Source organism: Pagrus major, chromosome 17, assembly GCF_040436345.1.
Source record: "Pagrus major chromosome 17, Pma_NU_1.0".
Taxonomy (NCBI): Eukaryota; Metazoa; Chordata; class Actinopteri; order Spariformes; family Sparidae; genus Pagrus; species Pagrus major.
In genome coordinates, this window is record NC_133231.1 from 31,173,711 (window position 1) to 31,201,700 (window position 27,990).

A 27,990-nucleotide genomic window follows, 5' to 3' on the forward strand; every position below is an offset into this window, starting at 1 on the left:
AGCTTAATCCAATCAAATAAAAAAACCTTAAAATCTCCTAGATTGAGATTTTTTTTTTTTTTTGGATCAAAGTGTTCTCACTCACAGATGCCAGCAACCTCAATAGAGTCGTGTGTGGATGACATATTTTTGTAGCTGACCCTGAAGTTAGTGTCACTCTGGTTCCCACAGAGATTTTTGAATTGAAATTTTGGATTATTACAGAAAATAATCTGTGTGTCAAACACAAATTGAAGATACTTCATCCAGATAATCTCCACAGATGAACTCCACTCTGATGTTTGAAGCGTAAATTAAATGTGTAGCAGTAAAAAGCTAATTCTCGGCTACAAACAGACGACATCACGGTCACATGACTTAAACGTCTCCACCACTGAGCGTCTTACTGCACAATTACTATCCAGGTTTTCTATAAACTGATCAATGTACGAGTTGTAAAGTCAGAGTCAGAACAGTGTGTAACTAAAGTGGCCTGTAAAGACGGACTAGTGAGTTTAGACACTTGTTAGCAACCGCTAACCGTTTTTAACACATGAAGAGCTTTATAATTAAACTGTGGACATTTAATGATGGAGTTTATGTCGGAGAACAAAATGTGTAAATATGTTCAGCCTGTGGTAACCACACACCTTATTTCACACATTTAACTGAAAACCAATTAAAAATTTAAAAAAAACATTGACTCTGAGGGAACCGGAGGTGATGACTGGGTTTTAGGACTCTTTACTTCAGCACTCTATTAGCCTGATTATTTTTTATCAACATCTCTGCAGTATTCTCTGACAAATGAGTGGAAATTCATTCAGTAGTTTTTGTGTAATCCTGCTGACAAACCAACAAACAGACGCAGGAGAAAACAAAACCTCCTTGATGGAGGTAAAAACTACTACTTTATTTCTACTTCAGGAGGACGCCGGTGTTACAACAAGTGTGGCGAGCTGACGGCAGACAGACCAACACCCGGCTGAGAGCTAGTGAGGCAGAAACAACCTCTTCAGCTCTCTCAACAGTCTCACCTCAGGAGGTTCACGCCCTTCATGATCTCACCTTCAGGAAGCTTCACCTCCTGCTCAACGAGCTGCTGTTTCTACAATTACAGCAGGAAGAGAGTTTCCCTTTTACCTCCATGTTTGGTTTCCTCTCAGCTGATTCTCCTTCCACCCACTCAGAGCTTGAAAAACACACGATGACCATCAACACCATTAACACAGTTCCAGCAAGAAAATCACATTACTACAACAAACTAAAGGAAATTCCTGCGTCTACTCAGGATTTTCTGCTGTCGGTCCTTAAAGTCTCTAAGAATAGAGCGTACATAGTCTTCATTTTTATTTGTATTAACAGTAGTATTTTATTCTATATTTCTATTATTCTACTGTGTATTTGATTTGCTTTCATCTTGTTTAAATTTTCTTATCTTTCACTCAATCTGTAAGCTGCTATAACACGTGAATTTCCCTGGTGAGGAATCAATAAAGTCTTATCTCATCTCATCTTATCTTAAAAGAGCTGATAGTTGTGATTTTTTCCTCCCACTATCTTCTGTCTCAGAAACAAAGTGTGATGTTGTGATACTGTCTCAGGTGGACTGTTGGACAGAGCTGCTTCCTCTTGGAGTCTGAACCAGCTATATTCTGACTTTGACTGTGTTTGATGTCCTCTACTGTCACGGTGAGTCACTGGTCATCACAGTATGCGGCTGTAGTTCATACACATCGTGTGTTAAGACACAGAAAACTACCTAATATAGACACATTTGTTCAGCAGAGTTGTTGAGTTTTAGTTCATTAAAAGTTTTCTCTGGAGATTCAACACAGCAGCGTTCATTCCTTTTCTTTATTTGGTCATGTTATGAAACGTCGAAGCAGCAGCCTGAACTCTGCAGTCATGTTCATTAAATGTGCGAAAGTTCACCTGCCACAAACACCTGACACTCCCGCAGTCAGACGGCTGAGAGGACAGCTCTGTATTTCTGGATGGTCTTTGATGTTTCACTAATAGACGTTATTTTCTATGAAAGGTTTCTTTTGATGCCGTCTCCAGTCGGTGGGGAAAGAAACTGGAAGCTAAGAGACTTCTAGGTTCCTGTCAAGTGCACAAATAATCTATAACAACCTGGAATTAACAGGCATGTTGCTTCAGTAATTACTTTATTTATTTATTCAGGGAGAGTTCAAAAGTCAAAGGTGAGTTTTTTTTAACTAAACTTATTTCATGTACGTAACCAGCCCAGGCTCCAGGATAAAATGTCAGCAGTTAACATCTGAGCGAACCACAGATACGTCCACAGTCGACATTTGCACCAAACGTCTCATAACATGTTTGCATTGTGTGCTTATTAGCTGACTAACCATCGGAGGTGGAGGGTACAGTGGTGGTGTTTTTACAAGCCAACAAGGCTGACAGCAGGTCAAGTCACAGCAGTGGATATTTTTGAAGACACCTGGGGATTGTTCCAGATGTTTCTGTAGCTTGAAAAGCAGGTGTTATTTTGATGAGACCTGCAGACATTTCCATCTTTTTTCTGTGGCAACCAAAGCCAGACCGTCTCCATCCATGATCATGGCGACCACAACATGTATTTTAATCCAAACCAGATGTTTTTCAAACCCTAACCAAGCGGTTTTTGTGCCTTAACCCAACCAGAGCATCAGCACAGCATTGTGATGAGAGAGAAACGTAACGAACGTAAAGTTGCAACATAAAGAAACGTTCAGTTTTAATTTAGCTGTTGTTTTACAGCCGAGGTGCACGCTAACGCTTTTAGCTCAGCAGCTACAGTGAAGATTTCATCTTGAAAAAGGGTGTAAATAACATCTCTTCGGATCAGTCTGTGATCTCGAGGCTTGTGCAGACTTGAATTACACCAGACGAGCTGTATGGAGACATGTTATGTTTTTTTAGTTGTTTTTCACAGCTACTTCAGTTATTTAGGAGAATCCTGCAACGCTGTTTTGATCCAGAAATGTTTTGTGGACTATAGAAAATGAGTTTTTGGGTGAAGTTTTCCTTCAGGTGTTTTCAAACTTCTGAACTGTAAATGTCTATAAAGAGAATTAGAAGTTGCCACCAATACATTGTTCAGGTCTACAGAGATCAGTCGCAGTATATTTAATCATATGGTTGTTATAGAAACCTCCTGTCAGTGTTCAGGATGCTGTCAGGGCCCAGAGGGCTGAGCTGCAGTTAAAGAGAAGCAGATGAGGTTTGGAGGACTTTATAATGCAGGTTGATCAGAAGTCCGTCACCGAGTCCATTTGGCTCCTCGCCCGGGGGGACAGAGGTTTCTTGTCGGAGGACGTAATTGGCTGAGGCTTAAGCTGCAGGGGACAGAAAATGAAGTCGCTCTGACACAACAGCGTGTTGTCATCTGCTGAACGCTCCCTTCAGAGTCCCACAGGGCCCTCCTGCTGAGGTGGAGCATGACCCACCAGAACAACAGCTCTGCAGCCTCCACAGCTCCACCTCCGGCCTCATTTCTACTTCAGATCACACACGATCAGTCCGGCCGAGCCACACGGAGACCAAACAGGAATCACATTTACAAATTGACTTAGTCCTCAAAGGTTTTTGTATCAGACTACGGCACAAATTGTAGAATGTAGATCTTTTCGATATGAGCACTTTCTGATCGGATACGTATTTATCGAGGAGGATGTTTGTCAGAGACTTCCAGTGCTGTTAAATATGAATATTACAAAATGAGTCTGATCTGCTTCCTTTAACATTTGGTTTGGTGCAAAACAACTTAATGTAAATCAGTCAGGAAGTTTCAGGTTGAAGAAAATACTCCAAACTGCACTTTTAGTGTTTAAATGATGAATGCTGATGCTAAATGGCTAATATCTAATAAACCAGAACACAGGCTAGTTTTGGACCGTAGTACCTGCCAGTGTGAGATAAGTGTAAATCCATAAGTGCAGCGTGGTGAAGCAGCAGCCTGACAGTTTATCAGACTGACTCCAGGCGTGCTGGTGTGTATCTGCAGCCCGCAGGCCTCAGCAACAGCTTTCTTACTCAATACATTCACATCTGATCGGCTTCAGTCCAACGTGCCTCTCTTTGCTTTTACAGAACGGGACAGAACGAACTACATCTACTGTCGTTTGTAGCATTATTTATACTATTAACTATTACATACTGCAGTATTAGTCAATATCATCCAGTGTTAAGTACAAGTCTTTAAATATCTGATATTAAATGTACTTAAATATCAAAGGTAAAATCAAATGATACATATATTTGCTGCATGTAATCTGAAAAGTAACTAGTAACTAAAGTTATTGATTTAATGTGGTGAGTAAAAAGTACAATATTTGCCTCCACATGTAGTAAAGTGGAAGTATTAAGTAGAAGAAAAAGGAAATACTCGAGCAAAGTACCTCAAAATTGTACTTGATATAGAGATGTAAGATATGTGGCTAGTAATACACTACTCACTACAATGTAGATTATATCAGTGATGCAATGTAACTAAGTACATTTACTCAAGTACTGTAATTTAGTACAATTTTATATATATACTGTATATTTTATATATTTCCACTTTACTTCATTTTGGAGGCTCAAACTGTATTTTTACTCCACTAGATTTATTTGATAACTTAAGTTACTTGTTACTTTGTGGATTACATTCTTGATCAGAGCCAAAGTAGCACATTTTTTATTGACACCTTTTTTTTAATGATTTATTTTATTAGCTATGTTTGAAAAAACATTGATTCAGATAATTAAAAAATATGCTGAATATCGATGAATACTGATAATTATACAACCCACAGTTACAATATATACATGCAAATATGTGTATCAAATTACTTTTACACAGTGAACTACAGATTACTTTTGATACTTAAGTTATCAATATTACATATGATATCAGATGGGTTAAAACTAATATTTTAACACAATATCTTTTACTTAAATATGACTTTTGGGTACTTTTTACAATACTGCTGACAGCAAATCTATTTGTGAATGTAAATACAGTTAAATTCACAATTTCTTTACAGTTATTTATTCTTAATTACTCATAAGTGTTTAGGTCTTCTCTAAAACACAGACCGCCCTGACAGAGGAACAACACTGATCAGGACTTATGAAGTCATCGTCCGTGGGTGAACACAGACCGTCCAGTCTGCACCCACTGAACTGTTGTGCTGCTGTTTTCAGCTCTCGGCCCAGTTTGATATCTCCGTTCCCACTGCAGCCCTCGTGTCTCTGCGCCCGATGAAACCAGCCGTCTTCTCCCGGCTCCTCGGCTCCGAGATTCCAGCATATTAATCTTTAACTACTGCCAGATGGACAGGAACAGAGGCGAGGAAGAGGGAAAGAGGGCTGAAGCACGGCCTTGTGGGTAGATTTGTTCAGGATGATTGACTGCCCGCTTCGCCGCCACGACGACAGGAGATGAGGCGGTGACATCACACGGTTCCCCCGTGCAGGGAGCCAGGAGCCGCAGAGTGTGATGTCAGCAGATGTTTCTCAAAACTCAATTTACACCAAATGATTTTGGAAACGACACCGCCAGGCCCGCCGCCAGGAGTGTAGAGGTACGGAGGTCACAGATCTAAGAGCTGAAGTGTTTTTTAGTGTTTGAGTGTTTATTCAGCCAACAGGTCGGTACACTTCCTGTCAGTTTGATCTTCATGGGGCTGAACTTCAAGCCTGTCCTGAATCTGTGCAGACTTTAGTATCAAAATATCTTGTTGTGACGTCATGATTCAACCCCAGAAACGTTTTTATAGACCCAGAGTGCTCTACAAATAAATATGTTAGTATTATTATTATTATTATTACTCTGTCCGCAGCCGTGGTTTAGACCTTCTACGGCTAAAAGGCTCCCACAGAAAAGGGGACACACACTGGAATCGATGTCGTATCATAAATAAAATACTTGTGTTGTGAAAGTAAACAACATCGTGATTAAGACTGTTTGCCTTTAAAACAGATTTCCTAATGTCTTTCAGCATTTGATCCTCTGAGAAATTAAAATATTAAATCCCAGAGAATAACACTTGGATCTTTGTATAAAACAAGAAATCCATTTTCCACTTTTCATCAGTAAAGGTTAAAATAATTTTCCTTTCATTACTTGATTATGCTGTAATTTACAGACTGGCTGCTGTGCGTCTCAGCTCAGTGTGCGTCTGAGATCTCACAGTGTGTTTTAATATGAAGGCTGTCACTTTATCTTAATGATCTCTTTGTCAGCTCGTTGACGGCATGTGATGTAATCAAGATATTTTTCCTTCAGGGCTGAAAGGACCAAAAAAAAAACGCACTGTGATGATTTGATAAATTTACAATTCTGTCTGATGATTAGTCGAGAGGCGTCGCCCGTTCTCTTTGTTCCTGCCGTGACTTAATGCCTCCATCAGTGCATCAACAAAAGTGTCTTTATCAGTGATCATTATTATTCTTAATGTGCTGCCATGATCATCACAGATTACAGCTTCTGAGGAGAGTAAACACGTAACGATGACAACAGTGGGAGTTAATATATTCAGTCCAACTACAACATCTGTGCAACTGTTCATTTAGACGTTAAAAATAAATGAGGGCTGTGGTCATCCCCCTACGGTTGAAAATATTAAAGGGACAGTTCACCAAAATATCTAAATCCAGTCATCATCTCCTCCTGATGATATAAAGTCAGGCTCAGCCATCATCTCCTCCTGATGATATAAAGTCAGGCTCAGCCATCATCTCCTCCTGATGATATAAAGTCAGGCTCAGCCATCATCTCCTCCTGATGATATAAAGTCAGGTGAAGTCTCGTAGTCCACAGAACATTTCTGGAGCTTCACAGCAAAACAGAGTTGCAGCGTTCTGCCAAACAACTGAAGCAGCTGGAGACTTGATTTAAATTATAAAATGGCATATATAGGTTGTAAAAGCCTCCTGACCCTGAACTGATTTGAAAAGATGTTATTTACACTCTATTCAACTCTTTCCACCAGTGCCTCCATTGGTATTTTTGCTTATTATGATGTAATTTGTCTTCAAATACTTCATATCCGTGAAATCTGTACAACCTAAGATAAAAGATTAAGTAAGCCAATATGATACGTTACATTACGATACGACACGACACGATACGATACGATACGATACGATACGATATGATACGAAATACTACATTAATCCTCCAGGGAGTGTCACCTTACATATAAGACAACAACCAGTAGGACAATAAAAAAGACATACACATCTCAAGGAAGTACGAAATAAATGAAGAGCACAGCTCATACCATAAATATAATAATAAAATAAACAAATAAGAATTATAAAAGTATTGAAATAATGTCATAAATAAATAGAAAACATAAAAAGAAGATGAAAGTCTTAGCTTTAGATTTATATATATGAATATATATTTTTATTTTAAATCGATTTAAACAGGAAGAAAACAATAATCTCCCACTAGGAAGCTGGAAGGTCTGTTTTCATACGATTAAAGCAGAAATCTTTACTGTAGCTGCTAAGCTAAAAGCGTTCACCCCATCTAAAGTTGGTGAACAAGCTCGACAGCGTGTGAAGGGTGTAAATGACGTCTTTTCAAATAAATCTGGGATATTGGGGCTTCTGGAGACTTGGATTACACTGGACAAGGTCTCCAGCTACTTCAGTTGTTTAGGAAAATGCTGTGAAGCTCCAGAAATGTTTATGTGGACTAAAAGCTTGCTTGTTTCAACAGGTTCCTTTTTACACAAACATATTTTCATGATAAAATGATCCTATCACATAGAGAGACACCTGTCCAGAGTAAAACCAGAGCTCCCAGTGTCTGTGCTATCAACAGCAGGTTGCTGGATAACGAACTTGTTTGAAAAAACAGTTTCAGGGCTGGAAACTGAATCTGCATGACATCACTCACAGGGACGCATGGTGGCTGAAATGAGTCATGGCTGGCATCAAAGTGGCCTCCTGAAAAAAGCACCTAGTGTGAAGACAAACCCTTGAAGGAGCTGAGAAAAGGTTCAGACTGAAAAGATATCCACTCATTTCTGTCCACATTTTTAGCTGCAATCTCTGTTTTATAAAAGTGTCTGTGGAGGAGGAATCAGAGGACTCACATGGAGAATAATTACAAATGTTAACGAGACGAGAACGTTTTAATTTCACTTCAGCTCTCGATATAAACATTTCCTCATGTTTTTCTCATCATTATTATTTGATTAGGAGACAGGGCTGAGACTGGAAGAATTAAATTACAACGCCAAAGTACCTGAAGTGATCAAAGTTGGCTTTTTTTAGCAAGCTCACGAACTAAAAACAGCTTTCATCTTCCTGATCATGAGTTATAAATGACTGCAATCCAAGCTAAACGCATGGAAACTGATACATGTACTGTGTGAAAACAGCAATGAAAACAACAGCTTCTGACCTTTTCGATTGTAAAATAAGTTTAGGCTCTAAATCTTCTGGCTGCTCAACGATTACTGAGGACACAAAGAGAAGCTTTTCTCTGAGCTACAGATTGTGATCAATAGTCTACTCTCTTCCAGGTTGATTGTTTGGTGATCAAGGGTCAAAAAACGCATCCTGAAACCTTTCTGTTAACACACACTGATGCCAGGAAACTCACTGAAATACACTCATCCACGTTACTGGAGCTGCATCAGATGTTCCTGAAACCGCCTGGATCCGAACCAACGTGGCCTATTAGGACAGAGAGCCGAGCGCCAGCACCGGGACAGTGATGGATAGATTTTCGGCTGCACTGAGGCCAACACATTATGCAGCGTTTTAGCAGCAGCAGATAAACCCGGAGAGGCTGCCAAGCTGCTGGCTTTGGGTCTATTTGTGTTAGATTCAGTGTGATAGGAAAGCTGACATATGGCAGAGAGCGGACTGACATAATGCGGGAGTATGAATGAATGAATGACTATTTCAACCCAAAAATTAAAACAACATAATAAAAAACAAACAAACCAGAAGTAACAGGAGGTGGTAGAAGTAAAACTTACATGTTTCTCACTTTTCTTCTTCTAACTCAACAAATAAACACTGAAAACATGAGACAGCAACACATCGAGTGTTAATGAGGCAGGAAGTAAACAGCCTCGTAAACAAGCATCCAACTCTTTACAACAAATAATCATGGAGGATATTTTTAACATTAAAGTCACAGTGTCTTTGTTTTCAGAGCTCAGTTTGTCTTTGCTGTAGACGCGACAGCTTCTGAGGTGTGTAGACACTAATGTCAAGTAACTGTGGTGAAGCTTTGTCTTTATGTTTTTCCTGTTCATGTTGTATTGCAGGAGCATCGTCGGGAGAATAGCTGGACTGGTTAAACATGGGAGTCAAGACGAGCCAAACTTTTTATATTCCATTTTATCCATTTTATCGTCTGCTGGACTTTCTAGGCAAACCCTTAAAGCGATTCTTCAGAAAGAAGGTTGATTTTTGAGTCTCATTCTCAGATCACCACCAGACTGAGACTGAACTCAGCCTCTGAGAGCGACGGAGGTCAGTGTGAAGACAGGGGACACAGTACAGAGGTGATTTACAGCGGCTCTGACCAGGACTATGACTCCGGGGATGAGAAGACACGGCAGGCGAGGACAGAGAGAGACAGAATATTTTCACGTTACTCTGTGAACTGAGGATTTATTTGGACCGAACCAGAGGTGACTGTGGAGACAAACCAACACTGTTCTGGTGACTGTGATTCAGTTTGTGTCCAATGACTTCAGTATCACAACTCTGAGCTTAAAATCGAAAAACTTGACTGTTTTCTCAGAATTATTCAAACTTTTTTCTGAGATTTTTTACTTTTTCTCAGAATTCCTCCAACTTTATTTCTCATAATTCTGAGTTTAAAGTCAGAATTCTGACTGTTTTCTCAGAAACAAACATCAGTTTGAATTAAGTGTGTTTTACAATGAGTTAATGAGGCGATTAAGCTCCTCTTAGTCCAGTAAAAGAGAGAAAAAATTGAATTCATACACTGTACGCTAAGGAAAACAGGTGTCAAAATATTTCCTTTCTTGACATTTTGTGAGTTTATTTTGTTGACTGACTGCTTTTACGTCTCCCAGTTGAAACTACGGGGCTGTCAGACTATCACCTCTGAGATACACAGTGCTGTTAGCAGACAGGCCGGGCCGGTGTGTCAGCGTCAAACATCAGCTGGTTCGACCATTTAAATGTGAGAATTTGCAGCTTTTATATCATTAATGACAGTTAATGAAGAGTTTGTGTTTTGGACTGTTGGTTGGACAAAATAAATAATCTGAAGAAGATCTGGAGAGTATTTGCTGCTGTTTTGTTCAATATCACTGTCAGAATAATCAATAAAACATTTAACGTCATCACTTTGATCTTTAGTAACTTATGATGAGGATTGTTTTAGTTATTTTTTTATATTTTAGAGAGTTCTTCCTTGGCCACTAGGGGCAGAAGACCTTTAAAATATGCTGAGAGACGCACAGTGGTGTTATAAACTATTTAACTTGTTATGCCTGACATGTCGGCCTCGTCACACATCCTGTCAGCTGGTCGCTTGCTGCTAAATGAAAGCATTCATTACATTCAGTCGCACTAAATGAGAACCAGCAGTTAACTTTCGCTAAAAATGCTTCAGTGCCCTCGTGGTCTCCAGTGAGCTGTTACATACTCATTCAGCTATCCGCTCACTCTTAATTAGCGCCTGTTAGCTGTGAAAAGCTAACTTAACTGCAACTTGGCTTCAGCTAATGAGGGCAGAGCTGATTAGTTTGAGAAGCAGAGCAGAGGGGAAGCAGTCCAGTGAAAGATTAACCACTTCCAGTCTCCGGAGGAACACGAGCGCTCTGGCATCTCTAATTACTTTCTCTTGTTGAGGTTCAGAGCGAATACTTGCTCTCTCAACACGTGGTCGTCTCTCTTTCCACGAGAGCAATCAACCGCCGAACGGTCACGATGTCTCTCTCGCCCTCTTGTCGTAATTGGCCGGGCTGTTATTTACCGCGAGAGGCGGTGGGAGGTGACAGGCCAGAGTTCTCAATCACCTGGAGGGCTGTTCAATCACAGAGAGTGGGCTCTGATTCCTCCACTCAACAGGAAGTTTGAATTACTGCCTCTAAGTTTTATGCAACACGCAGTTACACAATTAACGGTCTCCAGCTACAGCGCGGGTTGCCAGATTCAGTCTGTGAGCTCAGATTTCTCTCTATAGCCAAAATGGTACCAGAACTGGCAACCTCACTTCAAAAAGCTGCACGTAATCACCACACAACGCTGTTGTTTTACAGGTCCAGCACACAAGCTCCACTTAAACATACAGAAGCTGATAATTATTACAGGTATTACTAGATTTGATTTCCAACTTTAAAATCAGAATTCTAACTTCATACTCAGAACTCAAATACATTTTTCAGATTTGGTCCAAATCATCTTCCATAAAAAACATGTTTTTAATCAGTGGTATATGTGAAACTATTTCTTTACAGGACATCTCCTTCGATGCAGCAGGCAGAGCACTGAAAACATGAACGGACTGAATCCAAACCTGCTGGCTCACTGTGGAGGCCATTAGAGGAGACTAATGTCCCACAGAGTGTTTACTTAACCTTATTTTAACTGCTTCACATATATAACATGTGCTTTCTGGAATCACTCAATATTCGTGTTGAGGAAACTGACACACTCAGTATTAGATACAGCTGACAATGATGAGGCTGAAAACACACTCACTGAAATATTTGTTTAGTTTTATAATAAAACATCTTGTTTTTGCAAAATAATGAACATCTGTTGTTGGTTGATTCCCTCCAGTTATTTATGAAGAAAATTAAATAAAGGGAGAAATGTTGTCAGCATTCACCCTTCTGCATATAATGCTGAGAAGGTGTGTGTGTGTGTGTGTGTGTTTGTGTGTGTGTGTGTGTGTGTGTGTGTGTTTGTGTGTGTGTTTGCATGTTTTTCCTCCAGTCTGTTCTCAGTGTGTCTGGAACATATGGCTTTGCATTAATGAGACACAAAGCGGTCTGAATATGGATCAGGGAGTCTGTCGGGCTGGAAAAAACAACTCCAGGACTTTTCAATTCTGTCGGCCCCTGCTGTTAAATATATAACATGTAACAGTTCTCATTCAAAATGTCTGTTTCCTCAAGGTAACGGTGAGTTGTATCTGGTCGCCTGTCGCTATAACTTCCAGGAGAGAGTCAGAGGAAGGAAGTCGGAGAACGAGACGAAACATAACGTGTGGAAAACTTACAAACATTACCTCGTCTGTGAACGTTTGTGTCTGAGTCACGTCAGATAGATTCAATCTTTCCAAATAGAGCTATTCAAGCTATCTGATAAAGATTCCTGGATTTTTTCATATCGCAGTATATGTCACAAGAAAACCTAAATATCCCAATGCCGGTTTTTCCGATATGGTGCAGCCCCACGTAACACCAGAAATGTTTAAAAGTCTACCCTTCAAAATAAAAGTCTTGGCAAATCCACATACGTTTTTACGAGAATTTATTTATATATTAAAGATTAACAACTCTCACACTCGGATAATGTTCACCATCGAAGTGTAGCATATTAGCAAGCTAAGATTTGCAGATACAGGCTACTTTATGTGTTATGCTAACAATAAGCAACACACACAAAGTACAAAGTATTTGGTATAATTGTTAGACAATTTAAATTTTAAACTTGATGGTGGCGCTAAAGAAAAGTCAGTAGGATTTGTCCTCTGGGGACCTGGTAGATCAACACTGTCAGACGATTAAGATGACGTTTATTTGACCAGTTTCAGTGTTGGAAGATTACTGAGAAATCGTATCTGTTTCCAGAAAACACCTGGAAAAGCTTAATGATAAAACTTGCTAAAGAAGTCCACTGATGACTAACTACAACCATTGCACCTAAACTGATAATAGCAGGAAAAACCCTGGTTTCAAATTGTACTGCATTGTCTCCACAACTACAGACGTACAGAGACAACGGTGGGTCAAAGTTTAACAAGGAAGTAGCTGTAAAAATACTACACTACCGCAGTGCAGATGCTTTTATATTCATGTCTTGAAATGAGAAACAGTCAGTCTACATCTGATCAGAGGAGACATTAACCCAGAGTTAATAAGTAGCACACAGAATAGTTATACACCATTTTTTAGTTACTCTGCACAAAGACGATCAGCTGACTGGTGCCGGAGGAAAGGAGCGTCAGATGTTGGGTTTATTTTCTTCTTTAATTTCTATCCATTTATTGATTTCTTTGGGAAAAGGGTTTACTCTGGATACATGTGAGAAACTGAACTTTGTAACTTTGAGGTATTTTTTATTGAACTCAGAAATGAATATGCGAGTGAATATTTTCTGAACTAGCCTAAAAAAGTCACGCTGTTGTTGTCAAATACCCTGTGCACAAGTTAGCAGGAAGATTTGCATGATCAAAATTAAAAGCTCAAATTAATTGATTTTCAACCTAGAAACAATATCGTGACGCCCATATTGCCCTTAAAAATGTAAAATTAATTATATTCAAAAATTGTCCACAACCCTCACCCTTTGTTCATACTTTGTAATGTGTCACAGCTTATAGTCATGCTACATGATTCATATTAGGGATGCACGATATGGATTTTTTCAACCGATAATTGCTTCTCACAGCCAATACCGATAATAATTTCACATTTTTGTATTTTAAAATAAGTTTATAACCTGTAGTTTATGCATCCCTGAGGGTAAAAAGGCTCAGATGTAGCAGGGAAAGATGGCGAACACTTGCTGAACACGTATTGCAAGTTATAATTGCGTTGTCTTCTCCTCAACTTTAAAAACAAGGCACACTCCATGTGTGGCTCTTGTCTACATTGCGTGGCTCTACACGGGTGCAGCAGCTCTACGCCATGAACGCAACAACCGCATTGTTCTTCTTCTGTGTTTATTGGCTGCTGGTAACTTTAAAAGGTGCATACCGCCACATACTGTGTGTAAATGCTGCACTTCTTAAGTCAACTAAAGCAATTTGGCTTTGTATTATCAGTTTGATTTATCGGCTGTAATTTCGTTATCTGCTGATAACCGATAACGTAAATTTTCCATTATCGTTATTATTTTCTGCTCACTGCTTCTGGAGCAGAACTACTGGGAGTCTATGATATAGTGAATGAGTAAATGAGAGTGATCTCAGATGCAGCTTTAATCGGATCTATTAGCACAAACCTCCTCATCTTTTTACTTATTGATTTTTCCAAAACAGAAACAGTCTTAATCTACTGTTGTTCTCTGTCTAAGCAGCTTTGAGAGTCACTACATGTTTGATTAAGGAGACAAAAGGCAGAGACACAAGGTAAAATTAGCCTGAGTGTGTTTGGCAGGAAATACCTACGGATCTGATAGGCCCCCTGTAGTTTCCATATAAGGCGGCAGGTTCCTGACCTCTGTTAATGAATGCCCTGTCGGGAGGATTAATGCCTCTGTGGGAACCAGAGAGAGAAACTCTTTGCTGTGTTTGTTTGTGCTCTCGGCCGGTTTACACTTTGATACACCTCCGCTGATAGAGGAAGCAGCGGCCTGTGTGCTGGATTTATGACCAGAACAGAACATCAGCACACTCACAACATTCATTTCATTACTAAACCTCCGTCCAGGAGAGCTGGAAGCAGCAAGGCGCTGCTTTGCTTTTTCTCAAAGTCAAATGGCCCTTAATAAATAATTTCTCACATGCTTTAACCTTGTTTGAATTCCTCTGATTTCCTTTGGTTAAATATCAACTCATCACACGCTACAAAGCACATTATTTTGAATTCCACAAATTGTGATCCAACATCGTTTTTTTTTTCCTTTACTACAGCTAGATTTTATCTACATTTTCAGTTTGGAGTGATTTCAGTAGGAAGGTTCAGGTAAAGTGTGTGAGATGGACTGCTGGTAACGCCGGACCATCGAGGGAACGAAGGAGCTGAGCTGGAAGTGAAGCTTTCGATTTACCAGTCGATCTACGTTCCAACACTCACCTTCGGTCATGAGCTTTGGGTAGTGACGAAAAGAATGAGATCACGGACACATGAAGCCGAAATGAGTTTCGGCCGTAGGGTGACTGGCCTCAGCTTGAGCACCTCTTCGTTGGTTTTCCAGCTAGGAAAAAAGCCCGGGGCAGACCTAGCTGGAGGCTTTACATATCTCCTCTGGCCTGGGAACACCTCGGGATCCCCCAGGAGGAGCTGGAAGTAGCTGGAGAGAGGGATGTCTGGAATACCCTGCTTAGCCAGCTGCCATCGTGACCCGACCCCTGATCAACCATCAAGAAACGATTCAAGATAAAGTTTTGAACATCTTTAGGGCTGCAAAATTATGATTACTTTCATTATCAGCTCATCTGCGATGCTTTTATCATTCCATCGATTAATTGTTGGTCTGTAAAATATCTTTTTAAAAAGTGAAAATATTTTCCTGAAGCCAAAGGTGAGGCCAGTAAATATCATCACTCAATAGATATTCAGTTTCAACATCCAAACATGCTCTGTGGCATGAATAAAGATGCCGAGCCGGCCTAGCCGAGTCTGAGGAAATGAACTTAAGACTTTTATGATGTTTCCAGTCAGGATGCTTTCGATTGCTCCTCTGTAAAAGTCACAGGAATTAAATCCTGTTGAGTTTCCTTAAGTAGAGCCTTGTCTCACCTCTCTGTACATTAATGTTGAAAGGTTTGATTTTGTGTCTGTTTGTGAGAGAAAGCTGTTGCTGCCCTTTGTTTTTTGCGTTGTGTTTTTGTCTCTTAATGAAATTAAAACACCATCACCCGTGCACGTTGCTCCTGAGCACCTTCACCATTCTGGAAATCTGCTGCATCACTCACTGATGCAGACTTTCCACTGTGTCCTCAGGGCAGAGCCATTTACAGCACCGAGCTGATGTCTGGCCTGTGGACGCATCGATTCAGCTCATATTTCTGGCTGCTGCTGCTGCAGTGATGACGCCCTGAGGCAAAGATCAGGAGCTAATGTCGGGGTTAACTAGCTGTGCTGCCCGGCTCGCTCGCAGGGCGAACGAGGCACAAATCACACGGGAGAGATGGCCGAGCGATAGGCAGAAACCATGACGAGCAGACAGTTTGTATAACTGTGTTCACACAAGCTCAGAGTATCTGCAGCTTCAGTCTGCAGCTGAATCAACAAGAAAACAGTCAACACACACTGCTGCGCTTTGCTTACAGTCATGACTGGATTATTGTGTGTGTGTGTGTGTGTGTGTGTGTGTGTGTGTGTGTGTGTGTGTGTGTGTGTGTGAGAGAGAGAGAGAGAGAGAGAGAGATTATAATGTGCAAAAGACAAGATAAGAAGCTGGTACATTTATGACAATATATGGATGCAGTAAGATGAGATAAAGAGTGCCCGGCTGTGTGATCTGAGCTGTATTGGACCAGTGAGAACTTTAAATCTCGTAAACGTCAACTTTTTTTACTGTGACGATCATGTGTTTGTCCACTGCTTTCCAGAAATATCAGACATGTGACTCAGGTCATTTGGTCCAAGTCGTCTTTGCTTGGGGAAATCAAGTGAAGTCAAGTGAAGTCGAGTCCATAGTTAACCCGAGTCAAGTCCCTGCAGTCTTACCTGCCTTATCTGGTCTCCATGAAGAGAAAGGACAAGGTGAAGGTACCGGTCCAATAATGATGTTACTGGCCTTTTTATCTAAACTGTTCAGAAGTATGACGATTTTTACATATCATTTTTTAATATCCAGTGATATAATATGGTGACATTAATTAAATGACACCTGTCATGGAGACATTAATGAACAGTGACTGTCGTCATGGTGACATTAATAAAGTGACACTTGTCAGTCACATTAATGAGCAGCGGCGGTTGTCATGGTTATTCGGTCTCTATAGCTTGAATGCATAAATTAAAGTAACTTAACTAAAGTAACAGGTTTGTTTTTTTAAGTATTCACAGGTGACACCCAGAGGAAGCTTTTTACATCAGTTAATAAAAAAACAACAACATCAGTTATAAGCTTTTATGATGCATAAGGAACTTCATGGGTGCCAAGTTGTAAAATTTAAGTTGAAATTCAAAGTTTAGGTGGTTATTGCTTTGAAAAAAATATAAAGTATTTACATTATGGGAAGCTACACTGAAGACGAAGCCCTTTCCAAAGTGCAACATGTTAATTTGTGGGACCGAGCGTGCTTTCTGTCTTTCATATCAGCGTGTTCATCCGTGATAAGCATCACAAGCTGTAATTATGAGAGTTTATTAGACGCACAGCGCTGCTGCACTTTGACCACTCGTCTCCTGCAGAGCTCCCGTTCTGTCACTCTGCAGTTCGCTCTGTGTTCTTACATGTCTTATATGTTATATGTGTCATTTCCATTTCCTGAGCTGAGAATAGTTCCTGCAGCCTTGACTCTGCAGGGAAGAACTGAAGAGAAACTGAAATTTGATTTGTAGCCAAACACGTAATACATGATATATAATTATAAACCAAAACTTTTTTTTAGTTGTTAGTTTGATCAATTCAAGAAGAAAGGGCAGTCAGAGGACGCTGTCCTGCTTTTTACTCTCCTACCTAAAGAAATATTTTCCCTCCGGTGTTGAATTACTAAACCTTGAAAAGCTGAGATGAGAGGAACAAATTGATTTCATTTATAGGCACAAACACACACACACACACACGTCAATAACAAGCTGAAGACAGGACTCTTCAATAAATAAGGACCACAAACATCCTGGAAACAAGCACAGTGAAGAGTTCTCACCTGGACCTGGATAAAACAGGTAAAACTGAAGGGGGAAATAGCTTGTCTTCTCACGTCGTTATAAAAGAGCTTTAAACTGGTCATATTAGGAAATCATATGAAGAAGCACTAAACTCAAACAAGAACTTTATATGAAGAAGCTTTTCTTTGATCAATCAGAGCACTGATCAGCTGTCTCTGTATCACTGGCTCGTTGATGCATCATCCATGCAGCTTTATTAACTGTTTTGCTGACGTTATACGGATCAATCAATAATAAAAACAAAAGCTAGTCGCAGCCCCACAAACATCACACTCACACAACATGTTAGAGAGCTTGACACAAATAAAATTTTGGACCTGTCTGGACACACTGAAGCCCAACTGAACCCAGCGAGCACATATCGTTTTCAAAAAAATTACTGCACCTGATTCATAAGAGACCTGAGAAGAGTCAGACATGGCGCAAACTGACCTGAGGATAATTAGACCTGAGCCAAAACATGGATGAACAGACGCAAACAGAGAGAGAACAGCAGCGCTGGCAGCAGCAGCAGGACGCTCCGTCAATTAACCAGCAGCTGCGGTTGAAACGAGCAGCAACACAAGTCAGCTTGGTAGCTGAGTGATTAAGAAACCATTCACACGAACCACAACATCCCAGTTTCATTTTGGGATCTTTGTGGCATCTCATCTCACCCCATGTTTCCCATCAACCTCTGCTGTCACTAGCTTACTGGGACACTGATGGAAATTAATTCTACCTGTGCTTTTCCTGCTATAACAAGTGAAAATGCCTGCTGGTGGAAAGGACACACGCAGACCTGAGACCTGCAGCGATACAGCAAAAACCTTGTCAGACCTGAAATGATTGAATATGTAGCCGTGTTTCCATCATAGTTACTTTGCCCAGAGACCATGGACCTGTTGAGGAGCTCAGATTTGTGTCCACTGCAGGGACCAGAGTCCAGTGAGACTAAACATTTTCATTGAGTCCACCGGTGCCCCTCATATACAGCAGGCCAGATTAAATAATGTATGTTGTATGACAGTTGCCTTTGAACAAATATAAGCCGATAAACATATTTTTCTTTAGGTTAGATTGTAACTTTTACATCAGTTATTGGTGTTATATTACCCCAATAATATTTGAGGTTTGTCAAGCACTTTGAAACTTTTTTAAACAATTGAGGTTATCGTAATTTCTTCTTAGCATGTGCTGTAGGAGGGTCACTTTCCCTGATCTTCACAGGTCTTTAGACCACGGCGGAAAGCCAGACAACGATGAAGAAAACCTTTAAGTTCCCTGAAAAGCAGCTCCAGGGACTAGAAGTTCTGGGTGCTTTGGGTGAAAACGCAGCTTTTTTTTAACCTGACCTGACTCAGGTCCCAGATGAGGTTTTATTAATAGGAACTGAGTGGACCTGGGAAAGCATCAAGTTCTGTACTTACTCTTACTGTACATTTCATAATCTTTTAGTGCAGCAGTCAAAAGCTTTGAGTTGACTAACAACCACATTTATCTGTTTGGCGACTCACCACGGCCATCGTTGCGAACGTCTGAGAGGATCTGGGAGTAGTTGACTGGCTTGTTCTCTTCGAAGACTCTGTCAGCGAGTGTAATGTTGATGATCTTCAGCTCCAAGAACAAACCCTCCACGGCAAAGTAACATGGCCGATCATCCACCTTGTTGTCATTGAACATGAGCATCACGTGCTCCCGCCACCCAAAGTGCTCACAGATCCGCAGGGCAAACTTCCCAAGCTTCTTGTGGGTGGGGCCGGTGTTGGTGATGGACGGGTATACTCCTCCGTAAAAAGCCACGGCCGGGGCGCCTGCTGTAACCATGGGAACATCCCAGTGGGTGGTGAAGAGGCCAACAGGGGAGGCGGTGTAGGAGCAGCCCGGCCCGATGAATGCCCACGGGTCGTACGCAAGTTTAAGGTCCACAGCCATGAGTGGGGCGACGGACTCGGAGCAGATGCCGTCCTTGTCTTCACTGTTCTTGAAAGCGTAAGTGAGGTGGTGGTCAGGGAGCAAGGTGGGGTCAGCATTGACGGTTCTGACGGCCCGTTCTAGGGCTGGACCGATGCGAGGCCAAGCCCAGGGGTAATCTGTGTTGCTCTGAGGTAAAATGACGGCCAGCGTGATGTTCTGCTGCGCCCGGTGTTCATGGTGCCCTCGAGTTTGACGTCTCAAGCTGCGGTGATGAGACGATCGGCCAGCGACCGGCTGTAGGTCGAGCAGAACCAGCAGAACCAGCAGGAGAGTGGTGCCCTCCTTCCAAAAGGCCATCCTCTCCCCAGCAGGAAGTCCACTTCCACCACAGCTGAATAATTTATCCCCGTTAACTGTGGATACATACAAGGGAAACATTAACAAAACATGCAACATAAATGAAGTCCTGTCCTGTTGATTAAGCTTAAAGGATGATACGTACTTCCTCCTAAAACTAAAATCTAATAACAGTCAGGACAATGAGACCTGTTTTGCTCGGTCACGGTTGAAGTCACTGTAATAATTTTGTGCGAGTCAGTCCTGAGTGGCCTTTCTGAGTTTGGGGCCACGTTGAGTCGTGGGAGGAAAACTCCCCGATGCTGGGAAATTAGAGGACAACTTTCCTGCCAGTCCTGCCCACCTCATACAAAACAGAGTGAGCGTTTTACACTAAAAGTGATGAGTGTTTTCTCAAGTCCAGTGTCATGAACACCTCAAACTGAGGGAAACACATTGTCATCCTGTAATAAAACCTAATATCCAGCTAGACAGATTTAGTGACGCTCTCATAACAGATTCAGCTGTTACCTGACTGGTGTCAGGTTTTTTTCCTCTTTTGAAAACAATTCAACCGTGAAATATTTCATAACTAATGCTGACATAGCGAACACCTAATTATATACCTCTGTCTTGGTGCCATACAAGAGCTTGTATTGAGAAAAGGTCATTTTGGTTTCCACTGACACACAGAGGTGTAAAACTGGGTATCTGGAGAGAGGTGTGCATGCAGAGACTGTATTTCAGCTGCAGGCACTTGAATGTGTCAGCTCGTATTACATTTGAAGCACGTTTCATGAAGTGGAAAATAAACTGGCCCTGAATGTCTGTTCAATCACAATGAAAGTTTGATATGAATATCAGTCTAATCACTGTCATCACATTACACAAGTGCTAATTCACTGCTTTAGATTTGAGCAAATATCGCATGTTTTATTCCATAACTATGGTTGAAAGCTTCTCTGCAGATAAAGATTGTACAAACATTACTATGACAAGCTCATAAAACATGAGGCGTTGCAACTGATGAGCCTCAACCTGCTGCAACATTAAATAATCTATTATAGAGGAGTCTTTGGCGGAGTCCGACCAATGGATTTTTGAGGCTACTGACAAATATATTACATTTTGTTAATATCTTGTTATCTTGCTATCTCAACAGAGAAGGGCTGAGCAATATTGCCTTAAAATAATATCACAATATTTGTAGGCTATATCGCAATACATGCTATATATCTCATTATTCAGATATTTCCATCACTTTACTGTAATGCAGCCTTTAAAACCAGGAAAAGGCCATGTTGGAGTTGATGAGCGAGAAGATCACTGAGCTTTATGACAAACAGCAACTTTATTGACTTGAAAAATTATCTTTTTTACCTAACAAACATCATGTGTGTGATTCATGGCACAATTTAAACGGGGTAAATAAATAAAAGTTAAAAAAAAAAAGGTAAAAAGTTGTTTTTTTTTCTCTCTATTGACTACTGTACAATTTTTTTCCAGAATAAGGCGGCGTGACTTCGGCTCTCTATAGAGAGGTGTAGCGATGACGTATTTTTGTAGGCTAACCTGAAGTTAGCATCTCCCTGGTTCCCTCGACAAAAAGGCGACGGGATGGGATTTTGGATTATTACAGAAAATAATCTGTGTGTCAGACACAAGTTTATGATTCTTCCAACCTCTGTAGTCTCATTTAGACACGTGTTAGCAACCGCTAACCTTTTTTAACACACAGAAGAGTTTTATAATTAAATTGGCAATCTCATCACATGAAAGCGAAAAGGGAATGATGAGGGAAAGTTGCCAGGACCCCCAGTGTCCATCTGTGGTATTACAGCAAATGCGAGCGCTTCGATAGTGACTTAACAGATATTTATTTACATGAAAATCTTTGAGATTATTACTTTAAACTGTGGGACATTAACTAATGCATTTTATATTGTAGAACAGAACTTGTTATTTATTTATTTCAGACATTTAACTGAAAACCAATTTAAAAAACTCACACTTTGACAGGAGGGAACCGGATGTGCTAACATGCTAACATGCTAACTGACTCATTACTACAGCGCTCTACAACCTTTTAATCAAAACCGCTGAATTAAAACTTGTTATTATAAATAAAGTGCTTCTTTAATTTAACACTAAATCATAATTTTGTGATTTATATTCACATTTGTGCTTCACAGCAGGCCTCCGCTGGCCCTGGTGGGCTTCCGTACATTAGCACCGGTCCGTGTAATGGATCCGCGCCGCTTAAAAGCATCAACTCCCCCCGGGACAGAACCAGCAGCGTCCCGACGTCAATTATCCTCTCAAATGTGAATCAATACATCCTCTAAACATGATATCACGTCTCAGAGTGACTGTGTGTCAGTACCTCAGCGGCTGCCGGCTCCTCTCTCCATGTTGTCGGTAGTTTGGGGATGTTAGCCGGGAGCTAGCTAACCGTCCATGCCCGCCAAAACATGCCCGGCGCGTGCCCTCCTCCCCCGGGCAGCGCCCGTCCAGTGCCCCCGGTAAAGTCCTCCGGGTGGAAGAAGATGAACAAAAATATGTCGGAACTTCACTTTATTTCTGTCTGATAACGATTTTTAAAGAGTCTCAGTTGATATACGAGTCTTTTATACCGGTGACAAGGTGACAAAGTGGAAAGTCGAGTTTAAAAGTTTAAAAATTAAGTCCAATTAATCCCGCGATCACGTCACTTACTGTCAAACTTCACGTGTTCACCTGTCAGACAGGTGTCCTGTCAGCCCCTCAGGTGGCTGTTGAAATGGTAATAATCCACATAATCCACAGTGAGAGAGCAGGTCCGTGAACCCGGCGGAGGTGAAGCTGGATGGACCGGCAGGTGAGCTCCGGTCACACGGACTTCACAGCCGCCTGGTGTCCGCTCATCCGGGAGGCGGCCGGGTCCGGTCCGGTCCAGTCCGCCGCTTCAATCATGTGTGGTTGTCTGAGTGGTGCTGTTCAATCCGCTGCTGCTGGACCGAGAGACAGGACGGACTGGCTGAGGTCTGTGAGGGCGGAGAGCTGCTGGGAGAGGGGAGGAGGAGGGGAGGAGGAGGGAGGGGGGGAGGAAGGAGGGGAGGAGGAGGGAGGAGGGGAGGAAGGAGGGGAGGAGGAGGAAGGAGGGGAGGAGGAGGGGAGGAGGAGGGAGGAAGGAAGTCAAGTGAGATGGAAAGGAGAGCGAGGAGGGGGAAGGAAAACAGAGGAACAATTCATAGAGATGAGATGATGAAGGAAAGAGTAGGAAGCACAGGGGAAAGGAGAGAAAGAAGGAGAGGAGATGAGGAAGGAAGGAAGGAAGGAAGGAAGCGGGGGGGAAAGGAGAGAAAGAAGGAGAGGAGGTGAGGAAGGAAGGAAGGAAGGAAGGAAGCGGGGGGGAAAGGAGAGAAAGAAGGAGAGGAGGTGAGGAAGGAAGGAAGGAAGGAAGCGGGGGGGGAAAGGAGAGAAAGAAGGAGAGGAGGTGAGGAAGGAAGGAAGGAAGGAAGGAAGGAAGCAGGGGGGAAAGGAGAGAAAGAAGGAGAGGAGATGAGGAAGGAAGCACAGGGGAAAGGAGAGGAAGAAGGAGAGGAGATGAGGAAGGAAGGAAGGAAGGAAGGAAGGAAGCAGGGGGGAAAGGAGAGAAAGAAGGAGAGAAAGAAGGAGAGGAGGTGAGGAAGGAAGGAAGGAAGGAAGCAGGGGGGAAAGGAAAGAAAGAAGGAGAGGAGGTGAGGAAGGAAGGAAGGAAGGAAGGAAGCAGGGGGGAAAGGAGAGAAAGAAGGAGAGGAGGTGAGGAAGGAAGGAAGGAAGGAAGGAAGCAGGGGGGAAAGGAGAGAAAGAAGGAGAGGAGGTGAGGAAGGAAGGAAGGAAGGAAGGAAGCAGGGGGAAAGGAGAGAAAGAAGGAGAGGAGGTGAGGAAGGAAGGAAGGAAGCGGGGGGGAAGGAGAGAAAGAAGGAGAGGAGGTGAGGAAGGAAGGAAGGAAGGAAGGAAGCAGGGGGGAAAGGAGAGAAAGAAGGAGAGGAGGTGAGGAAGGAAGGAAGCACAGGGGAAAGGAGAGGAAGAAGGAGAGGAGGTGAGGAAGGAAGGAAGCAGGGGGGAAAGGAGAGAAAGAAGGAGAGGAGGTGAGGAAGGAAGCACAGGGGAAAGGAGAAAAAGAGGAGAGGAGATGAGGAAGGAAGGAAGGAAGGAAGGAAGGAAGCAGGGGGGAAAGGAGAGAAAGAAGGAGAGGAGGTGAGGAAGGAAGGAAGGAAGGAGTAGGAAGGAAGCAGGAGGAAAGGAGAGAAAGAAGGAGAGGAGATAAGTAAGGAGACTAATAGTGATGATTAACTAACGATAGATGGATTGATGGATTAATTTATGATCAAAGCTTAAAGGAACAGTTAACCCAAATCATGACGTACTGTATATTACAGAAGTCTTGACGGGAAGAATTAAATCTGATCCTTAATTTTGTTTCCATCTCTTTCACTTAAATTTTTTTTGTTTGTTTTTTTAAAATCACTTGGTTTATGAAAGAAAAATATTCTCCTGAAGGTGAAATCCACCTTTTTTCTCCTTTTAATTAAAAAAGTTTTTTCATTTGATTTCACAGATGAACAAAATAATTTTCTCAGAATATAAAAAATTGACGTGTTTCACAGATCCGGTTTCACACATTTAAAAAAATTCAATTTTTTTTTTGACATGTTTTTCACAAAAAATGTAGCAACTTAGAAAGATTTTCCTGGTAAAACGTTTTTTTCCACCAGTTCTCAACTCATAAACTCAGGAGAGAAGACAATTTAGATCAAATGGATCACGAGGAACAAAACATTTCTCCACTCGGCCCTCAGGGGTTCAGTAATATCACACAGTAAAACAGCCCTGCAACACATATTAGCAGTAAAACTGATAATGGTCTAAAATAAGAAAACAAAGGTAGTTACAATAATCACTCTGAATGTATAAATGTCTTCCGGTGGACAAATCTCCTTTGTCCTTACCGTTTTTTACAGAGAATAACAGTTTGTAACACACATGAGTCTCTGCAGCTGCAGCGTCTGAGTCCTGCTCAGACCCTTTGCCCCCGTTACGTCTCCCTGCCATTACATTTTACAGCCGTGTTATCTTCCATCGGTGCAGGTTGAGGATCATCTCGTCCCCATGCTGTTCCCTTTACAAGCTTTTCACAGACCAATAAAAACAAATGCCAACACACAGTTAAAGTGGAGGGACGACAGGAAGGACATATATAACAACATATATAACAGTGGAGCTTATAACAACACTGTGTTGTCCACCAGCTGGTTTTAATACGTGATGCATTTGTGAGGAATTTTTATGGTTTGACTCACGAGAGATGTTTCAAAACACTCTGGTGACATGTTGACTTATCAGGACAGCTAAAGTCAATAATCTACAGGCTGCATCTTCGTTTTTACTGCAGACAGTGATATCTATCTTCTCATCTGACCCTTAGCAGGAACACAAGGGATACTTTAAAATGTGGAATTATTCTTTTAATAACTCAGAGACACTCCTCAGTAGACTATTCTCAGTGACTTCCAGAACCATGGACAGATGGACCTCTACCAAAGAAGGTCCAGAATGACCCCAGGAACCTCCTTGATGACCACCAAACACATAATGGTCTTAAAGAAGGTTCTCAATGACCACTTGAACCTCTCCAATGACCACTAGAAACACTTAAAGTACCAAAGGACCTTCTCCAAACCACAAGAACAACTAGAGGGCTCCTATAACCTTTTCAGTGACTCCTATAGACCATCTAAAGCATCAGAACCTCCTCAATGATCACAAGATCTTTCTAAGAACCTCTGTGAAGACCACTAGAACATACAAAAGCACCACATGAACCAACCATTAGACCTCTAGAACCCTATCAGTGATAACTAGAACCAACAGAAGGACAACTACAATCACTTAAAAGACCCCCAGATCCTCCTCAGCGCACTAAATTCATTAAGGACTTCAAGAAGCTTCTTAGTGACCACAAGAACCTCATCGGGACCACTAGAAGCACCTTAAATACCAAAGAACATCCTTAAAGACCCCCAGATCCTCCTCAATGACCACCAAACCCATATAGGTCTTGAAGAAGCTTCTCAGTGACCACTTGAACCTCTCCACTGACCACTAAAGGACCATCAGAACCTCCTCAGTGACAACTAGAAGCACCTAAACTACTGAAGAATGTCCAAAAACCTCCTCAGCGGTTGAATTACAGGGACCTTGTCTGAACAGAGACTGTCTAACTGGCAGCAGGTCAACACCAGTGTTAACAGGCAGAGCAGGGACAGGAACAGGAGCGACGGGCAGGAGCTGCTGAAGCACATTAGCATGCAGCAGCAGCATCAACAATCTGGGGCTCAATGAGGGAATCTGGGACAGGTGTGCAGTGAAGAGCAGCAGCAGGTGAAGGGCAGAAACCTCTGAGGGCATCTGGTGGACGAGTGGGGAACCACAGGATGAGACTGTCTTCCTGTCTGCAGCAACAAGCCCAAATGTTCCTCCTGAAGATCTTAAAAAACACCTCACAAATGTATCGTTTTGTCTTTAAACAGCTGCTCGCTGTTAACAATCAAACAAACAGAAATAGTGCACTTGTTGGGGACTATTTTCAGCGGTGGATGAATCCACATTGGGAGCTCTTTAGTGAGTGTCTGTGGCAGCAGGGCGGTGTGTGTTCATGGTGATGAAGGAACAGCAGTGTGGCTCAGAGGAAGAAGATACATCAGGTAGAAAGTGCTGGAGAGGAAGATCTATTTCTGAGAGTGAAGCTGGAGAGTCAGTCTCATTAAAAAAACACATTTCTGAGTGAAGTGTCAGCTTCAGGCAAACTATTCAAACCGTGACTGAGAAAAGGTTCGACGGGATTTAATCCAGATCTAACGGAGGCGACAGCAGCGCTCTGCGTCCTGACAGCCTCCCGTCAGGAGCAGTGATCCTGTAGGCGTTGGGATGCAGAGGAAAGCCATTAGCTTAACTAAGAGTGGGAGTCAGCGTCTCCTATGTATCCGTCATGTAAACCCTCCACGTGCACTCATGTGCTGTTACCCGTCAGCGATGATTTCCACTCTTCTCTGAAGTGCGCTCCAGGAAAACCAAACTAGCTTTTACCCATTAGGATCATAAATGTGTTACATATACAGTTGCTGGGTAAAAAAAAATATGAATGTTTATTATTCAGAAGATACTTTTGAGACATTTATTTCAACAGATGAGACAAACTGAAGTGATGTTAGAGAGACTGGAGGGAGGGAGATTGAGTTGTCTGTGGTTTAATATACATACAGAAACTGATGTAATTGGTTCATTTTCTGTGTTATTTCCTGTCCTCGGAGAGAACAGTGAGTCCTGGTGATGTAAGACAACACACAGCTCTCACTGTGTGTGTCCTAAATATGATGAAAGTGTTTGTCTCAGGTGCATTTTACATGTGAAAACAGGGATTTCACGTGTGCTGTTTATGGCTGTAAACATCTTCCTAAATGTAGCATTATTAAAATATCTTCACCGGGAACCAAACATGAAAATTTAAAGCGTATAAACTGCTGGATGACTTCATGGTGTTGGGACATGATGTGTCACTCAGGGGAGATCTCAACAGCAGTAAAGCGTCGACGCAGGACCGGCTGGAAAACTGCAGAGTGGAAGACAAACATCAATAATGGATTTGGTTCCAGGCGGCTGGAAACATGATGGAAACACGACAGGATTTACTGTAAACATCCGTCGCTTTCTTTGTTTTAACTGGAAACTATTTCCCATATAACAGATTATTAATGAAGTGAGTCATACCAGGAAAATAATCCATTTACCAAAAATGTCAAATTAATGCGGGAATTAAAGGGCAAAGTCACACACGTCTCATTGAGTTTACTGATTGAGCAGTTTGTAAAATGAAGGTGCTTCTTAGGCATTAAGTTAAAGCGTTAAGAAGACGATGAAGATCTCTCTGGCTGCCTTGAATTAAAGTTAATTAAGAATTAAATAAGGGTATTTTTAAGGGTATCATAACGTGTGGAGGACTTAAACTGCCAAAAGCAGT

At 41.7% G+C, this 27,990-nt stretch overlaps 1 protein-coding gene across 2 annotated transcripts in view; it reads right to left on the minus strand.

The window, feature by feature from the left end:
* The window catches only part of LOC141011619 (atrial natriuretic peptide receptor 1-like), a 71,849-nt gene extending 48,920 nt beyond the window's left edge, over positions 1 to 22,929 (minus strand). The window contains exons 1-3 of one of the 2 annotated variants that reach the window (XM_073484827.1): positions 22,665 to 22,929; positions 22,333 to 22,479; positions 19,214 to 20,026 (exon numbers count right to left, since the gene is read on the minus strand). In XM_073484827.1, coding sequence (XP_073340928.1) covers positions 19,214 to 19,970 — 757 coding nt within the window. In that variant the 5' untranslated portion in view covers positions 19,971 to 20,026; positions 22,333 to 22,479; positions 22,665 to 22,929. The remainder of the gene's footprint in view (positions 1 to 19,213; positions 20,027 to 22,332; positions 22,480 to 22,664) is intronic. The other variant, XM_073484829.1, reaches the window with a different exon arrangement.
* Between the last annotated feature and the right edge of the window lie 5,061 nt (positions 22,930 to 27,990).